Source organism: Rhinichthys klamathensis, unplaced genomic scaffold, assembly GCF_029890125.1.
Source record: "Rhinichthys klamathensis goyatoka isolate OS25496 unplaced genomic scaffold, OSU_Roscu_1.1 h1tg000347l_1, whole genome shotgun sequence".
Lineage (NCBI taxonomy): Eukaryota > Metazoa > Chordata > Actinopteri > Cypriniformes > Leuciscidae > Rhinichthys > Rhinichthys klamathensis.
Genome location: NW_026606859.1, coordinates 1,297,103 through 1,316,038, shown reverse-complemented (window position 1 = coordinate 1,316,038; position 18,936 = coordinate 1,297,103). Strand labels below are relative to the sequence as shown.

At 46.1% G+C, this 18,936-nt stretch overlaps 1 protein-coding gene across 1 annotated transcript; it reads right to left on the bottom strand.

The window, feature by feature from the left end:
- Positions 1-260: 260 nt before the first annotated feature.
- On the bottom strand, positions 261-10,707 carry dicp2.2 (diverse immunoglobulin domain-containing protein 2.2). Its single transcript, XM_056272713.1, has 8 exons — positions 10,575-10,707; positions 9,760-10,074; positions 9,332-9,660; positions 8,752-8,791; positions 8,546-8,638; positions 7,923-7,978; positions 1,182-1,250; positions 261-933 (listed from the first exon to the last, which is right to left on the bottom strand). The coding sequence occupies exons 1-8, from the start codon at positions 10,633-10,635 to the stop codon at positions 847-849; spliced, it is 1,050 nt and encodes a 349-aa protein (XP_056128688.1). The 5' UTR covers positions 10,636-10,707; the 3' UTR covers positions 261-846.
- Between the last annotated feature and the right edge of the window lie 8,229 nt (positions 10,708-18,936).

Below are 18,936 nucleotides of genomic sequence, written 5' to 3'. Positions count from 1 at the left end.
ATTAAATGAAATATAAAGAGTGTATATGAGGATTTTAACTGTGATTGACAGGCCCGTTTACAGTGAGTGACTCAGATGACACCCTAAACCCTCACAGTCTTCCTTCATTAAATGAAAACTTCCACTATATATATTCACATTTGCATAATAAATTCAACATATTCATGATCAACTTTACAATATTTGTAAATATAAATACTGGGAATTACTTGGTTACTGTCACAGATTGGTTGTGTAAAACACACGAAGACAAAGGAGAATAAGAAAAATAGTCTTTAATAACAAGCTCAGGAGATAAGAGAGAAAAAACAAACTAACACGACTTAACATTGACGAGAATGAGGGAGAACACGGTATAAATACATGGAGCAAACAAAGGGAACTAATAAACTAATTAATGAACACCAGGTGAACTGAATACAATGATCAAAGGAACAAACTGGAAACTAGCTCACACAATGAAACAGAACATGCATATTACAGTTACAGTTACATGTTAAAGTCTTCTTTTACAACCCCATTTCCAGAAAAGTTGTAAAATGCAATAAAATCAAGAGTATGTGATTTGTCAATTCTCTTTAACCTTTATTTAACTGGAAAATGTACAAAGAAAATATTTACAATGTTTCCACTGACCAACTTGAGTGTATTTTGTAAATATAAACATGATGGCTGCCACACACTCCTATTGGGACAGAAGCAAAATAAAAGTGAAAAGATTATAGATTATAGATGTTATTGCATGTTATAAAATGTCCCCCAACTTTTCTGGAAATCGGGTTGTAATTCACATCTCAAAAGCATTCTATAACTTATTCGTTGTGAATAATTTGAGCAGATTGTCGATCACACGGGTTTCAGCAGACCTTCCTCCTGGCCTCCAGCTTTTGCTCGTCCGATGGCAGCATATGTCACTTTATCATCAGACTGAACCTGAGTGAGCCACACATACAGTCAACCATTATTACAACACACCGCATTGACACATGTGTCTAAGATGCTATTTAGCATTGCGTATTTAAACACCACAGTTTCAACATGTCTGCCACTTATGATGTCAGTGTTATGTAGAAATATATTCCAGCCTATTGTTAGGAGAAGTGAAAAGAAAGGCCTGATTATCTGTTAGCAAACATACACAGCAGAGAAACGGGAGAAAAGGACCAGATTCCTTTACTCACATTGGGTCTTTCAGTGCACTTGTTCCTGGAAATAATGACCTCAGCATACGCCACATCATCTGTGTTCTCCTAAACATCAACAGAAACATGTGACGTGTAGGCAATAGAGTAAATCATATCTGATTAGTTATATTTAATAAAAATAATGCTGTGTATATTTTATAACTATTGTTCAGTTAAATGATATAGTAGTGTAGATAATGTTCATTCTTCTGATCAGCTGTAGGTCAAATGTGTGTAAGTATTGTGACGATCGTCCAATGCACTCATCAGCGTTGCCCTGGAGAAAGACGCAAAACACCTGTGCTCGCTCATCATGGCTCGCTCGGCCACACCTGTCATCAATTCCCACACGGCCATATAAGCGACATGAGGCTGAACAATGAGAAGGAGCAGGCTTCTTGAAAGCTGAGAACTAATGTGTCGTCTCTTGTTCTTTTCCAGAAACTAGCGTGTGACCGAGCTAGACCAGTTACGAGCACAGGACCGATTCACCGCACCAAGGAAACCTCGAATAGAGAATACCGCCTCACCTCAAGAAAGCCGCTCTTCACTCTGCACTCTTCAACTTGCACTCTGCACTTATTCCACTTGTAAATAAACAATTAATCTGAGCTCTCCTTGTTGCGTGATACTTCCGCCCGTCACAGTGGTGGAGAATGCGGGGTTGAAAGGAAGTTCCAGTCGACAAGCGATCTCCGGATACTCACAGTATTCCCTTCCTGACGAACGGTACTCTTTCCACTCAACATGGAAGAGCTTCTCTGACAATTAACGGAGGTCAGCGTGCGCCAGCAACAGTTTGTGGAGCATTTGGCCACACGCCAGAACCAGGCTGACCAGGAAATCGCTGCTTTTCACACTGCCACCAGACAGCGCGTTCCGTTACCCGACCCACGGGTTCAGGCCACCCAGCTCCTCCCCAAAATGACCGTCCATGATGACGTCGAGGCATATTTGCAGATGTTCGAGAACACTGCTGTAACGGAAGGGTGGGAACCGGATGACTGGGCTCGCGCACTCGCCCCTCTTCTCACTGGTGAAGCCCAGCGCGCCTTCTTCAGCCTCCCCACAGCAACTGCAGAAAGGTATGAGGATGTAAAAAGGGAAATTTTGGCTAGAGTGGGGTTATCTCCAGTGTGTGCAGCCCAGTGCTTCCATGACTGGTCGTATCAGCCCCGGCGCCCCGCAAGTACTCAAGCAGCCGAACTGTCTCGTATAGCGCAACATTGGCTGATGGATGGAGAGCCCACCCCTGCCTAGGTAGTGGAACGCGTGGTCATTGACCGCCTCCTTCGGGCCTTACCCCGCTCCTACCGCCAGGCTGTGGGTATGCGAAACCCTACAACTTCATCAGAGCTAGTGGAGGCGATTGAACTAGCGGAGGCGGCCCACCGTCGTGAAGCTGGGGAGGGAGTACCACCTTTTCTCCGGAGGATGGCTCCAGAACAGCACCCACCGGAGGGCGCTTCACGACCAATAAGTAGAACGGTGGCCCCTGAGCCACAAGATGAGTCCATCCCAACAGCGCCCTCTTCCCCCAAAATTCGGGCTTGGTTGGCAGGGTGTGCAGTGCACCACGAGCTCCCCAGGGGAGCCCCAGAGACCGAGATCAAGATCAACGGCCGGCCATTCAAAGCGGTCCTCGACTCGGGCAGCGCCGTCAGCCTCGTCAGGGCGGATATTCTTCCTCCACGCAGCGAGACCAAGACGCTATTGCCTATCACCTGCGTGCACGGAGACACACGACAGGTGCCTGCTCGGCGCGTCACTATCTCCGCGGCTTCGGGGTCCTGGCCCATAGAAGTTGGGCTCATTAAAGATCTGCCCGTGTCTGTGCTGCTGGGCCGAGACTGGCCGGGCTTCGAAACCCTGCTCAGCGACGCCACACGACCTGTCCAACCCAGTAAATGGTAAATGGACTGCATTTATATAGTGCTTTCACAGACCCAATGGCCACCAAAGCGCTTTACAATTTGCCTCACATTCACCCATTCACTCACTCATTCATACACCGACGGGCGACGGCAGCCATGCAAGGCGCCATCCAGCTCGTCGGGAGCAGCTGGGGTTAGGTGTCTTGCTCATGGACACCTCGACACTTGGTCAGGTGGAACCGACGATTGAACCACCAACCTTCCGGTTTGTAGACAACCCACATGAACCACTGAGCCACTGCCGCCCAGTAGGGGTCACAGTGGGCGGCGACCAGCAAGGAATCCCCGCCGACGCCCTGTTCTCTTGGCCTCCGACAGTGGGAGAGATGGTGATTCCTCTTCCCTTTCCTCTAATCTCTTCTATGATGTTTACCAACAGGTCTCGGGGGGCGGCTCTTTTGGCCGCGCTCAGCGAGAGGACGAGCGTTTGAAACACTGCTGGACACAGGTCTGTGTGATGAATGGAGAAGACACCCGGCCAAAACCCCATCCTTGCCCCCACTTTGCCATAGAAAACGGCCTACTCTATTGTGTCGCTCAGCGGAGGGGGGAGGAAAAAAAACTGTTAGTGGTGCCGCGCTCGAAGACAGAGACGATCCTGCAATTGGCACACTCCCACCCATTGGCAGGACACCTCGGCGCAGCTAATACCATCCAACACATACGAGACCGGTTCCACTCGCCCGGCCTGGAGGCCGAAGTGAAGCAGTTCTGTCAAGCCTGTCCAGTCTGCCAGAAGACGTCACCTAAACCACCACCCCCCACACCACTCTTACCGCTGCCCATAATTGAAGTGCCCTTCGAGCGCATCGGGATGGATCTGGTAGGGCCGTTACCAAAGTCAGCCCGGGGACATGAACACATCCTCGTCGTGGTCGACTACGCCACCCCGAAGCAATTCCCCTCCGGAAAGCCACTGCGAAGAATATCGCCCACAAGCTCTTCCTACTGTTTAGCCGAGTTGGTATACCGGTGGAGATCTTGACCGATCAGGGAACACCGTTCATGTTCCGGCTAATGGCCGATCTCTGCCGCTTACTCCAAGTGAAGCAGTTGCGGACGACCGTGTACCATCCTCAGACGGACAGACTCGTCGAACGTTTCAATCAGACCCTCAAACAAATGCTGCGACGGGTGGCAGCCGAAGATAAACGGGACTGGGACCAGATGTTGCCCTACGTTCTGTCTTGGTATACGGGAAGTGCCCCAGGCGTCCACAGGCTTTATCCCCTTCGAGCTCCTCTTCGGACGACAACCTCGAGGGCTGCTCGACGTGGTTAAATAGGCGTGGGAACACCAGCAGCCCACCCCGCACCGGTCCCTAGTCGAGCACGTCGCCGAGATGAGACAACGGGTCGACCGCGTCATGCCCCTAGTCCGTGAACATCTGGTAAAAGCCCAGCAGGCTCAACAGCGCCACTATAACCGTACAGCTCAGCCCCGAGAGTTCCAAACGGGCGATCGAGTAATGCTGTTAGTCCCCACCGCAGCCTGTAAGTTCCTGGCCACTTGGCAGGGGCCGTATACAGTTGTAGAGAAAGTGGGACCTGTAACATACCGAGTACGGCAACCTGGGAGACGGAGCCCTGAGCAGCTATACCACGTAAACTTGCTGAAGAGGTGGGTGGGGACCAGAGAACAGACCGTAGCTCTTGCCACCATCGAGTCCGTTTTGGTGGATACCAACCCCAGTCTGTCGGGGGAACAAAAGGCTGAACTGGGACACCTGATTGGTCAGTTTTCGGATGTGTTCTCTACAGTCCCCGGGCAAACCAGTCTGGTACAACACGACATTATAACCCCGCCGCGGGTCATTGTAAAACAACGGCCCTACCTACCGTTTTCCAGAGGCTCGTCGGCAGGCTATCGAGGAGGAAATCCAGCAGATGTTGAAGTTGGGGGTGATCGAACCATCTCGCAGCCCGTGGTCCAGCCCAATCGTCCTGGTCCCGAAACCAGATGGCACCCTCCGCTTCTGCAACGATTTCCGCCGCCTGAATGAAGTCTCGGAGTTCGACGGATACCCAATGCCCGACGGATACGACGGATACCCGATGCAGTACTTTGTATCAAATGATTTGCTCTCTAATTCACAGCATGCTTATAAGCCAGGACACTCCACTAACACTGCATTGGTACAAATGGTAGACCAGTGGCTAGCTTTTATGGATGACAAAAAGCTTGTGGGTGCTGTGCTGCTGGATTTCACAGCAGCTTTTGATGTTATTGACCATGACATTTTACTGTCTAAGCTTAAGTGCTATGGTTTTTCACATCAGTCTGTGTCCTTGATACGCAGCTATCTCTCTGGTAGAAGTCAGCGGGTATTTTTCAATGGGAGCTTTTCTGATTGTAAGCAGTTGTTATGTGGTGTTCCTCAGGGCAGTTGTTTGGGTCCATTGTTATTTTCAGTGTTTGTGAATGATATGTCACATGCTGTTTCAAGAGCAGATGTTGTACTTTATGCAGACGATGCTACAATGTTTTATGCAGCATCTACAATAAATGACATAAGTTGCACCTTGCAGAATGAACTTAATGCCATTACAAATTGGGTGAAACTTAATAAATTAGCTCTTAATACATCTAAAACCAAATGTATAGTCTTTGGTACTAAAAATATGCTTGGCAAGCCTTGCAACTTAAATCTAATTGTTGACACATCTGTGGTAGAGCAGGTGAGTCAGACTAAACTATTGGGTGTGAAGCTGGATAGTCAGCTCTCCTGGGCTGATCAGATTGATCACATTGTGTCTAAAATGGCTAAAGGCATTGCTTTTGCCAGGAGATGTTCAGTATATTGTCCACCAGTAGTTATGAAAACAGTTGTCCAGTCTTTAGTTCTGTCACATCTGGGGTATTGCCCAGTAATTTGGTCCAGTGCTGCACAGGGACATCTGAAAAAATTACAAATCGTTCAGAATAGAGCCGCAAGAGTAGCACTTGGTTGCTCTTTTCGCTCTAGTGTGGATAAAATGCACACCTGTTTGGGCTGGCTAAAGGTGGAGGACAAACTTAATATAAGTCTTCTCAGTTATATGCACAATGCTCTATTTAAAAACAATCCAAAATTTTTTGTAGATAAATTGTTTTTTAGTGGGTATTGTCACAGACATGTTACGCGTCAGGTGAGCTCAGGTGTGTTAGTGGTTCCATCTGCAAGGTCCAATTGTATGGCAAGAACAGTATTAGTTAGATCGTCATCTGCTTGGAATAAATTGGATTTAAAAACAAGGCATATATCCAACATATGTAATTTTAAGAAGACTTTAAAACAGATTACAATTAATAGTATTACATCAGTTAATTTGTGACTGTTTATGGGTACTGATATTGTCAAATGTTGTATGAGTATGAATGTGTGTATGTGGATAAATGTATACATGTGTTAATGTTATATGAATGTTATATTTATGCATGTTATATTTGTGCATTTTAATTGTACATATATGTTTCAGTACTTTTATGGGCCCCAGGAAGACTAGCAACCACATTGTGGAAGCTAATGGGGATCCAAATAAATAAACAAAATAAACAAATAAACAATGCCCCGGGTGGATGAACTCCTACACCGCCTGGGAAAGGCCCGGTATATTTCCACCCTGGACCTGATGAAGGGTTATTGGCAGGTACCCCTCTCCGAAAACGCCAAACCGAAAACCGCCTTCTCAACTCCAACTGGCCACTGGCAATATCGGACCCTTCCCTTCGGGCTTCACGGGGCACCGGCCACGTTCCAGAGGCTGATGGACATCATCCTTCGGCCACACCAGCAGTACGCAGCAGCATACATCGATGATGTAGTCATTCATTCGGAGCATTGGGAGGACCACCTAGACCATCTACGGAGGGTGCTTACGGATCTTCGAAGGGTTGGACTCACCGCCAACCCTCGCAAATGTCACCTGGCCCTCTTCGAGGCAAAGTACCTGGGCTTCCAGGTTGGACGGGGCCTCATTAAGCCACAGGAGAAAAAGGTGGAGGCCGTCCGCGCCGCCCAAAGGCCCGGAACGAAGACCCAGGTGCGGGCTTTCCTGGGCTTAGCAGGATATTATCGCTGCTTCATCCCCAACTTCTCCTCGTTAGCCGCCTCCTACCTGCTCGGCTGTAAGTTCACCCTCCTCACAGACCACGCACCCCTTCAGTGGATGGCCAAGGATACCAACGCCAGAGTGACGCGGTGGTTCCTTGCGCTCCAGGACTTCTGCTTCATCGTCCGCCACCGAGCCGGATCTTCCAACGCCAATGCAGACGGACTCTCGCGGATTTGGTCAGCCTTTTCAGGTCTGTCAGGGGTCACTCCCCACCCACCCCCAGTTTCCCCCTTGTTGCTTCCGTATGTTTCCACCAGGACCAGGACAACGCTTAGGAGGGGGGAGTGTGACGATCGTCCTATGCACTCATCAGCGTTGCCCTGGAGAAAGACACGAAACACCTGTGCTCGCTCATCATGGCTCGCTCGGGCACAGCTGTCATCAATTCCCACACGGCCATATAAGCGACATGAGGCTGAACAACGAGGAGGAACAGGCTTCTTGAAAGCTGAGAACTAATGTGCTGTCTCTTGTTCTTTTCCAGAAACCAGCGTGTGACCGAGCTAGACCAGTTACGAGCACAGCACCGATTCACTGTACCAAGGAAACCTCGAATAGAGAATACCGCCTCACCTCAAGAAAGCCGCTCTTCACTCTGCACTTATTCCACTTGTAAATAAACAATTAATCTGAGCTCTCCTTGTCGCTTGATACTTCCGCCCGTCACAGTGTGAATCTATGAGCTGTGATGATTAGTGTTGTTCACTAACATGGACATCAGCAGCTGGAGGGGTCACCGGGGTCAATCTGCTGATCACTGCCTTATCTGCCAAAAATACAGTAAAAACAGTGAAATATTATTCCAGTGTAAATCAGCTGTTTTCTATGTGAATATATACTGTAGTAAAGTGTAATTTATTCCTGTGATCAAAGCTGAATTTTCAGCATCATTACTCCAGTCTTCAGTGTCACATGATTCTTCAGAAATCACTCACTTTTGATCAATTTAATGCATTCTTGCTGAATAAAAGTATTAATTTTCTTAAAAGAAAATAGTGTCCTAAGCAGTAAACTGGCGAATTCCAACCGTCTCATTACTCTGCATTTTACAAATATTTGGGATGTGAAAGAAACAATCTAATTTGAGATATACGTGAAATTATGTATGGAAATGACTCGAGGGAAGATTTGTTTTAGTTTTTTAACTAAACTTATGCGAGAATGCGTTTTTTAGGGATGGTGTCATTACGCACACTATTTTATCTGTAATCGGCCAACTGGATGGAAACAGCCAGACAGCAATTTTCACAAACTTTTTTTAACGCATATTCACTTTGTCAATAACAAAACAGCGCAAAAAGTGGATGGAAACTTGTCATGATTGAAAACTCACCGGCTCTTTTTTTACAGATGAACCAAAGAGCAATAAGAGCCAGGAGAGCCAGGAGAGGCAGGAGAGCCGCTACAGCAGTTACAGCAGGACTCACTTCAGGAGAGACCACATGAGGACAGTCAAACACTCGACACACACTCAAACATTTAACCACATTTCACAGATTTACAGTGGGACTCTTCTTTCAAGCCCTTATAGCGATAAACCAAAGATGTCTTTGTGTGTCATTCGAGGTGGGAGAGAAATCTGTATGAGTCAAATGTTATTCAATTCTGTGAATATGACAATATTACTACTTAATTAGGTATTTATGTTGACTATCAGTCATCAGCAATAATCTTATATTAATTATAAGGACTGCGAAGTAAAAACTGAAGTGAGGTGGAGCACCTTGAGTTGTCGTTTGTGTTGCTGGAGTTGGAGTTGTGTCGGTGTTTCAGGTCAGGTTGTGTTAAGAGGAAAAACAGCAGTAGTTAGTTTAAACACACCATGTAGTAAACTCAGCTCACACTCCACACTTCTGCCGTTTAAAGGGTTATTTATTTATTAGATTTTTTCAAGTTCAAAGCCATCTGCACATTATGACACACACCCTGAAGTTGTTCACTTTGGCTGTTATTTTGGAGGATTTCATCATGACATAATTTAGGAAGGAAAATTAAAGGATCAATTGAGGTTAAGATATCATGTGGACAGTGGGCAGAAACTTTTATTTTAACTAGAAATTTTATTCCCAAATGTATTTTTTATTTTTATTTTTTATCTTAGTCGCATATTAGTCTAAACCGTATTTGTTTTCTTACCCAAGTACGTGACAGTATATCTGACTGAGGTCTGGACTTTAGTTCCTTTAGTAATCGCACATCTCCACTCTGTGTTGTCGTCTTCATTGAGGAGTGTTGTAGTCAGAGAACTGTTACAGTGTTCAGGAGAGAATGAGATCTGATATCTGGAGTCTGACTGCAGATCCACATCAGCCTCATTCTTCCAGACCAGTTTAATTCCCTCATTATAGAAGAGGTCAACACAACTATATCCATCATGTACATACAACTGACAGGAGAGAGAGAACGAGCGTCCAGGTCTAATCTCAGTCTGTGTGGATGATGGAGAGACTGAAACAGAAATCACACAACAGACATTTATTCCAGTAAACATGCGAGTTTAAAGAGAGAATTATGTTATTTTATCATATAATGAACAGAAACACTGACCACGAAGAACATGCAGATTAACACTGTCATCAGTGTGTCTCTGTGTATTCACATATTGCCTACAGGTGTAACGTCCATGATCTTCAGTTGTGGCGTTATAGATGTTCAGAGAGCAGTCAGACCCCAGACTCAGCCTCTCACGTCTCTCTGTATCATTATTCTTCATCCCTTCTTTAAATAATACAACTGTCACTAAACGGATTCTATTATACATCCATGTAGTTGATGTGCAGCCAGTAAGAGCATTGACACAGGGCAGACTGACGCTCTCACCATCACTGCTGAACACATGGAGATGTGTGTCTCCACTGGTGCCTGAGACAGAGTAGATGTGTGTTAATATAGGGCTTTATATTAAATATTTACATTATCAGTGATTTAAAATGATCCTCACTCACTATTTTGGCATAATCTATTCCCTATAGTCTATATATATAGCCTACTGATGTGAAGTACATTTTCTGAGCTGTCTTTTATTTCTTTTGATTTAAATGTATAGTAATATTTACATGGCTCTGTCATTTTCTAAAGAGGATTGGTTACATCAGTGTCATTTTCTTCAGTTTGAAATTCTTACATAAACTTTATATATACTGAATTATTTGATTATCAGTGTAAAACAATGTTTTGTAAGAATAATACAGCATGAACTAAAAACACACTATCACATTCTTTGGAATGTTAGTAAGGATATAAAGAACTTTTCAACTTCCGCTTTACATTTGATTCTAACTAATTAAACTAAACAAAATCTTTAAAAAAACCAGAAGAAACATGTTGTCAGTTCCACAGATGTGTTGTACAGGTTCGCTTACCTGTGAGCAGCGAGCAGAGAATCATCAGTCCCAGCATGTCTAGATGACACTCTTCATCCATCTGTCTCGGTCAGTCTTCCTCTTTCCATCTTCATAGACTATAGTGACTCTCCGGCCCGTCCTCTGTGTGGAAACTTCCTGTGATATGTGGTAAAACATTGTGATGCAATAAAGATACTGTCGCATTCAACTACTCTGTCTTTTTGTGGGTTGTTATATGCCACTGACTTCTGAAATAGACATAAAGCCATGTCTGTGTCACCATGTGGTGAAAAGCCACCAAACTGCATATACAGGCTATTTAAATTTAGTGCAGTGGTTGACAAAGTTTCCTAGAATGCCAATTGACGTTAAATGTTGTTTTTATGTATTGTGAGGTTTGTTTATTCTCCTGTGCTCCTTCTCCTGTGAATAAGTCTAGTAATAGAAAAGTGTCGAGGTGTCGAGGACCAAGTGTCGAGGTGTCCATGAGCAAGACACCTAACCCCAGCTGCTCCCGACGAGCTGGATGGCGCCTTGCATGGCTGCCGTCGCCCGTCGGTGTATGAATGAGAGAGTGAATGGGTGAATGTGAGGCAAATTGTAAAGCGCTTTGGTGGCCATTGGGTCTGTGAAAGCGCTATATAAATGCAGTCCATTTACCATTTAATACTACAATAATGGACTTATTCTAGTATAATTTCCCGTTTGTGTGTGTTGCGTACCACTCAGCGAGACAGAACACGAACCCACAAAATGTGGAAATAAGTAGAAAGGTGGACTTGCCGTTCAGGTCTTCTCTGATTAGAACAACGGAGCGTTCCCTCGAGGGATTTCTTGGATCTGGCGTGCCTTAATGAGCGGTACAAAACGATCCTGCTTGTAGAAGGTCCTCGGGGAGCTTTGCCGCATTCATCGAGTGGGTGCTGTTTAATTGTGGATCCCTTTGCACAGTCTGCTCAGCAGATGAGGAAACACAACAGAGCCCAGCCAAACATCAGCCACGGCCATCACGGATTACCAGCCAGAACCCACTGCAGAACCCACACCCGCCACAAACCCGTGTCCTCCGCATCTCATTGAGGTACGGGAACTGCTCAGCCCAGGATCGTAAAGCCCTACAGACAGCGGTGCGCTCATCCGAGCGTATAGAACCGCTCTCCCTTCTCTGCACATTAATGCCAATTACCTGATGTTGTTACTCACCATCTTTCTGCGTGGGATGTAGCACCAGGTCAACACATCCAGGTTTACAACTTGCTCAATTCACTTTCCGAAAAAAGCTGCCTTATGATGTTAAAGTCTAACTTCACGGATTTTCAACCCTCTTTTTATTGTTACAAACATTGCAAATGTACAATGTTTACTTTTTCTCTGTGTTACCTGAACCGTGAAATACACATTCATTTATTAACTTTTGACAGCGCCAGGGCTTTCATGAAAACTTTCTCCTTCTGCATTCTTGTTTCCCCGCCCACGGACAGTTGGATCGGCAGAGGGTTGTTAACAGAACTGTTATTGTAGTGGTAGGTTTATCACTGGAAATTGTATGGACCTTGTCTACTCAACAGCATAATAGTAAAAATGGAATACTATGGCAACAGCTTTCTTACCTGTACACGCCATTTTGTTTCAGGGTGTTCTTAAAATATTTTTGGAACAGAAAAGGTCCCTCCCCAAACTGCTGCAACTATGACAGAAGCAGGAATTCTCTAGAATGTCATTGTATGTTCTAGCATTAAGAATTTACACTGGAATTATTGGAATATCAAAACTCATTAGTAAGAACGGGGTGCCCACATACCTTTGGCCCTGTAGTGTACCTGTTGGTGCCTGTAGTATCGATGCCAAATTACCTCACATGACAACTATTTGCTGGCTGTTGAGGTGTCTAATAAGAAAAGTGCTTAGGTAAATGTTATATTTTTTGTATGCATAGTTATGTGCATATACCAGTTCTTCAAGAAATGCATTATTTGCATTAGCTAGCAATTTTGTCTTGTCAAGTCAAGTCACCTTTATTTATATACAGATTGTTTCAAAGCAGCTTTACAGTGATAACAGGAAAATAATGCAACAAAGTTTGTTTCAGCTATACAACAGCTCTAGAAGAAAATAGTGTCATAGTCCAGCTAAAGTTTAGTGTTGATTAATGTCTGCTGTGAAAAATTATTAATTTAGTTCATTTATGATTAAAGCACCAAGTGGCCTTCATCGCCCAGCACCAAGTGGCCTTCGTAGCCCAGCACCAAGTGACCTTCGTCACTCAGCACCAAGTGGCCTTCGTAGCCCAGCACCAAGTGGCCTTCGTAGCCCAGCACCAAGTGACCTTCGTCGCCCAGCACCAAGTGGCCTTCGTCACTCAGCACCAAGTGGCCTTCGTCGCCCAGCACCAAGTGGCCTTTGTCACTCAGCACCAAGTGGCCTTCGTCGCCCAGCAACAAGTGGCCTTCGTCGCCCAGCACCAAGTGGCCTTCGTAGCCCAGCACCAAGCGACCTTCGTCGCCCAGCACCAAGTGGCCTTCATCACTCAGCACCAAGCGGCCTTCGTCGCCCAGCACCAAGTGGCCTTCGTCACTCAGCACCAAGTGGCCTTCGTCGCCCAGCAACAAGTGGCCTTCGTCACTCAGCACCAAGTGGCCTTCGTCGCCCAGCACCAAGTGGCCTTTGTCACTCAGCACCAAGTGGCCTTCGTCGCCCAGCAACAAGTGGCCTTCGTCGCCCAGCACCAAGTGGCCTTCGTAGCCCAGCACCAAGCGACCTTCGTCGCCCAGCACCAAGTGGCCTTCATCACTCAGCACCAAGCGGCCTTCGTCGCCCAGCACCAAGTGGCCTTCGTCACTCAGCACCAAGTGGCCTTCGTCGCCCAGCAACAAGTGGCCTTCGTCGCCCAGCACCAAGTGGCCTTCGTAGCCCAGCACCAAGTGACCTTCGTAGCCCAGCACCAAGTGACCTTCGTCGCCCAGCACCAAGTGGCCTTCGTAGCCCAGCACCAAGTGACCTTCGTCACTCAGCACCAAGTGGCCTTCGTAGCCCAGCACCAAGTGGCCTTCGTAGCCCAGCACCAAGTGGCCTTCGTAGCCCAGCACCAAGTGGCCTTCGTCGCCCAGCACCAAGTGGCCTTCGTAGCCCAGCACCAAGTGGCCTTCGTAGCCCAGTACCAAGTGGCCTTTGTAGCCCAGCACCAAGTGACCTTCGTCACTCAGCACCAAGTGGCCTTCGTAGCCCAGCACCAAGTGGCCTTCGTCGCCCAGCACCAAGTGGCCTTCGTCGCCCAGCACCAAGTGGCCTTCGTCGGCCAGCACCAAGTGGCCTTCGTCTCCCAGCACCAAGTGGCCTTCGTCGCCCAGCACCAAGTGGCCTTCGTCATTCAGCACCAAGTGGCCTTCGTCACTCAGCACCAAGTGGCCTTCATCACTCAGCACCAAGTGGCCTTTGTCACCCAGCACCAAGTGGCCTTTTTTGCTCAGCACCAAGTGGCCTTTGTCGCCCAGCACCAAGTGGCCTTTTTTGCTCAGCACCAAGTGGCCTTCGTCGCCCAGCACCAAGTGGCCTTTTTTGCTCAGCACCAAGTGGCCTTCGTAGCCTAGCACCAAGTGGCCTTCGTCTCCCAGCACCAAGTGGCCTTCGTAGCCCAGAACCAAGTGGCCTTCGTAGCCCAGCACCAAGTGGCCTTCGTCGCCCAGCACCAAGTGGCCTTCGTCTCCCAGCACCAAGTGGCCTCCGTAGCCCAGTACCAAGTGGCCTTCGTAGCCCAGCACCAAGTGGCCTTCGTCGCCCAGCACCAAGTGGCCTTCGTCTCCCAACACCAAGTGGCCTTTGTCACTCAGCACCAAGTGGCCTTCGTTGCCTAGCACCAAGTGGCCTTTGTCACTCAGCACCAAGTGGCCTTCGTAGCCCAGCACCAAGTGGCCTTTGTCACTCAGCACCAAGTGGCCTTCGTAGCCCAGCACCAAGTGGCCTTTGTCACTCAGCACCAAGTGGCCTTCGTAGCCCAGCACCAAGTGGCCTTTTTCACTCAGCACCAAGTGGCCTTCGTTGCCTAGCACCAAGTGGCCTTCGTAGCCCAGCACCAAGTGGCCTTTGTCACTCAGCACCAAGTGGCCTTCGTTGCCTAGCACCAAGTGGCCTTCGTAGCCCAGCACCAAGTGGCCTTTGTCACTCAGCACCAAGTGGCCTTCGTTGCCTAGCACCAAGTGGCCTTCGTAGCCCAGCACCAAGTGGCCTTTGTCACTCAGCACCAAGTGGCCTTCGTTGCCCAGCACCAAGTGGCCTTTGTCACTCAGCACCAAGTGGCCTTCGTTGCCTAGCACCAAGTGGCCTTCGTTGCCTAGCACCAAGTGGCCTTCGTAGCCCAGCACCAAGTGGCCTTTGTCACTCAGCACCAAGTGGCCTTCGTTGCCTAGCGCCATCGGATCCAACTCACCACCAGGTGGTGACCATTTGACAGCTCAGTCCCTCTTTACCCGAGTGTCCATGACATACGGCCGGAGGTCGGATGAAACGACCACAAAGTCATCCATCGACCTCTGGCCTAGGGTGTCCTGGTGCCACGTGCACTGATGGACACCCTTATGCTTGAACATGGTGTTCGTTATGGACAAGCTGTGCAAACTAGCACAGAAGTCCAATAACAGAACACCGCTCGGGTTCAGATCAGGGGGGCCGTTCCTCCCAATCACACCCCTCCAGGTTTCACTGTCGCTGCCCACGTGGGGGTTGAAGTCCCCCAGTAGAACAAGCACTTTCCAGCACCCCTTCAAGAGACTCCAAGAGGGCCGGGTACTCTGCACTGCCGTTCGGCCAGTAGGCACACACGACAGTGAGAGACCTATCCCCGACCCGAAGGCGCAGGGAAGCGACCCTCTTGTTCAACGGGGTGAACTTTAACACATAGTGGCTGAGCTGGGGGGCTATGACCAAATCCACACCAGCACGCAACCTCTCACCATGAGGAACTCCAGAGTGGTAAAGAGTCCATCCTCTCTCAAGGAGTGTGGTTCTAGAGCCCAAGCCATGCGTGGAGGTGATCCAGACTATCTTTAGTCAACCTTACCCACAATCTCAGGCTCCTTCCTCGTCAGCGAGGTGAAGTTCCATGTCCCTAAAGCTAGTTTCTGTGTCCAGGGATCGGGTTGTCGAGGCCCCCACCTAAGACTGCTACCTGATCCACTATGCACCGGCTCCTTACGGTCCCTCCTGCAGGTGGTGAGCCGATGGGAGGGCGGCCCCACGTCGCTCCTTCGGTCTGAGCCCGGCCGGGCCCCATGGGGGGAGGAACCAAATAAGTGACGAACCCGGCTGGGACGTGCTCATTGCTCGTGAGCATCCCTAAGCCCTGCTCGATTCGAAGGGCAGACGGCAGAGCCCTTGAAGTGTGACTTCGGAGGGAGCAGGGCACTAGTGTGCCATTATGTAGCTGTGTGGAACGCACTTAATGAAGGGAGCAACGAAAGACAACGTAATTTCATCATTATTTTCACCTGGGATGTTTCCATGACAACGCAGCACGGTGTTCATCAGCTGAATACTTGACAGGGCAGAAGGGGGCGGGGAAGTGATCGGCTCGGAATGCATTTTCAATTTGCACATTGAATTTTGCTACATTCATTGCGGACATTTAATAAAAATGCAATCGCAAGTGTCTTAACTGTGAGTGTAAATGCAATTAAGAAAAATAACATTTAAATGATCATTTTGCTACAGTTTTTGCTTGAACATGTTAGACATATCTAATCATTTCTGTAATACATTGTCTTGGTACACCAAGAGATGGTTACTGAGTGAAATAACTGTTCCTAAATACGCTCCATAACATTAACGTTACTGTTAAGGGATTCATTTTAGTATGGCTAATGTACCCCTACATCCTTTCAAACCATTCATCAGAACACACACAAAAAGATGTTTTATTAACAAAGTTCGGGAGGAGCACGTTCAGATAATTAAACCTATAGTAACACATGTGGAGCACATTCAGATAATCAAACCTAATTAGACACGAGTGGAGCACACTCTGTTAATCAACCCAATCAACGAGTTAAGAGGTGTATATATACAGCAAACTTACCTCCGTTCGTTGACAGTTTAACAGCATCCCTCCACCACCCCATCTCCTCAGTTCTAGTCCTAATACTCTTACAACAACGGGGGGAGTACTCTGGGTTCGGGCAAAAATTCCGAGCTCGGAGCCCTCCAAATACGCATAATCTTTACTCTGTTTAATTGATGTAAGTGTGAACTCGTGAATACATGAATATGACGTAGCTACTGTGTATAGTATGTGTAAATGTATACTGAAATGAATCCCGTTAACAGTAACGTTAATGTTATGAATTATTCCACTCAGTCACCATATCTCCAGTTTCATTTCAATTGACCACACTGGTAATGACGTCTCTCCATCATATATTTACAGAAATTTGCTGGTCGTTGTTGTAAATGTATTCTACATTATGGGAGCACCCCATTTCCCTCCGAAATTTAACACAAAACCGTATTAATGCTGTGTTTGTGCTACTCCCTAGAAAAAAAGTATGTTATATTAATAATCAATGTACATTATGCGTCAATATTTACGGATAATTGCTGCAAATATAGCTGCTGCTGTCTGCCGCGCTTAAAATCATTGGCAACGCGGATTTGCTTGGAACTATATAGAGCTACATGAAAGATCAGTGTCACAACTCTCGTATTTAACGGCTCTGGGGTGTGTTTCCCGAAAGCATCGTTATCCAACTATGGTTGCAAGTTCCGTCATTATCAGCAGTTCAACGAGTCCGTGTTTCCCGAAACCATCGTTCCAGCGAACATTCGCAAACAGCATCGCAGAGGTGTGTGTGTGGAGCGACAGATCTCGAGCTGTGGTTAGAAGCAGAGTTTCTAGATTGCATGACATGTGGACTTAATAAATCTTTATTTTGAGCAAAATAAGCAAGCTGACATTCAGTACAATCTGTGTCTTTTATTTAGAATACAAATGTCATTTATATCTTTGAGTTTGTCAAGAGACTTAAAGCACCGTTTTTGAAGACTGTGGTGTTACCTGCAGCTAGCGTGAGTGAACGTCAGGACTGATAACCGTTGCTGCTGCTGATCCAGAGCTGCTCGGTGTTCCCTCTAATTTCACAGCAGTGTCTGTTTGCATATCGTCATCATCGGTTACTGTTGTTTGTGTTGTATCCTTAGATCCCGATGACTGACTATTTGTGTCATTTGGAGTATCTAACTAGTATCTAATAAATAAGTACTAGTATCTATTTAATAGGTACTAGTATGGCAAGCTATTTTTACATTTAATTATTTACACTGACTAATCTCTATTTTCATGCTACTAGTACTTATTTTTTAGATACTAGTATCTATTCCATTAAGTACTAGTACTTATTCATTAGCTACTAGTGCCTTTTCTTTAGATACTAGTGCTTATTCTTTAGGTACTTGTACCTTTTCTTTAGATACTAGTGCTTATTCTGTATGTACTTGTACCTTTTTAAAGATACTAGTACGTATTCATTAGATACTAGACCTTATTTATTAGATACTAGTACTTATTCATTAGATACTAGACCTTATTCATTAGTTACTAGTACTTATTCATTAGATTATAGTGCCTATTAAATTGGTACTAGTACTTATTCATTAGATACTAGTACTTATTCATTAGATACTAGACCTTATTTATTAGATACTAGTACTTAGTCATTAGTTACTAGTACTTATTCATTAGATTATAGTGCCTATTAAATTGGTACTAGTACTTATTCATTAGATACTAGTACTTATTCATTAGTTACTAGTAATTATTATTAGATACTAGTACTTATTCATTAGATACTAGTAGTGCTGTCAAACGATTAAAATATTTAATCGCGATTAATCGCATTAATGTCATAGTTAACTCGCGATTAATTGCAATTAATTGCACATTTTTATCTATTCTAAATGTCTCTTGATTTATTTTTGTCCCATTATTTTTTCTAATTTTAATGCTCTTTAATGATCAACATGGAAAAGTGGATCAGCTTGCTTTGTGCAAATTTTTTTTTTATTGAAAACAACATTGGCATATACTGTGTTTAATTTCACACTAACATTCTCACTTGGAGCAAATAATCTCTCACACAATGTAACACTGTCCATCAATAAAAGGGTGAAAGAAATACTGACGAGGTCCTGATATTGCCGAAGGGGCGGAGAATTCGCATCAGCTGTGTGTGTGTGTGTGTGTGTGTATGTGTGTGTGTGTGCTTGGCCGTCAAGTGGTATTTCAGACTGGACGTGCTGCGATGATGATAGCTCAGTTCACAACGACAAAACACACAGATCACTTTGGTCTTGTCAATGGGACCATTTGGCAACTTTTTAAAAGTAAACTTTCCAT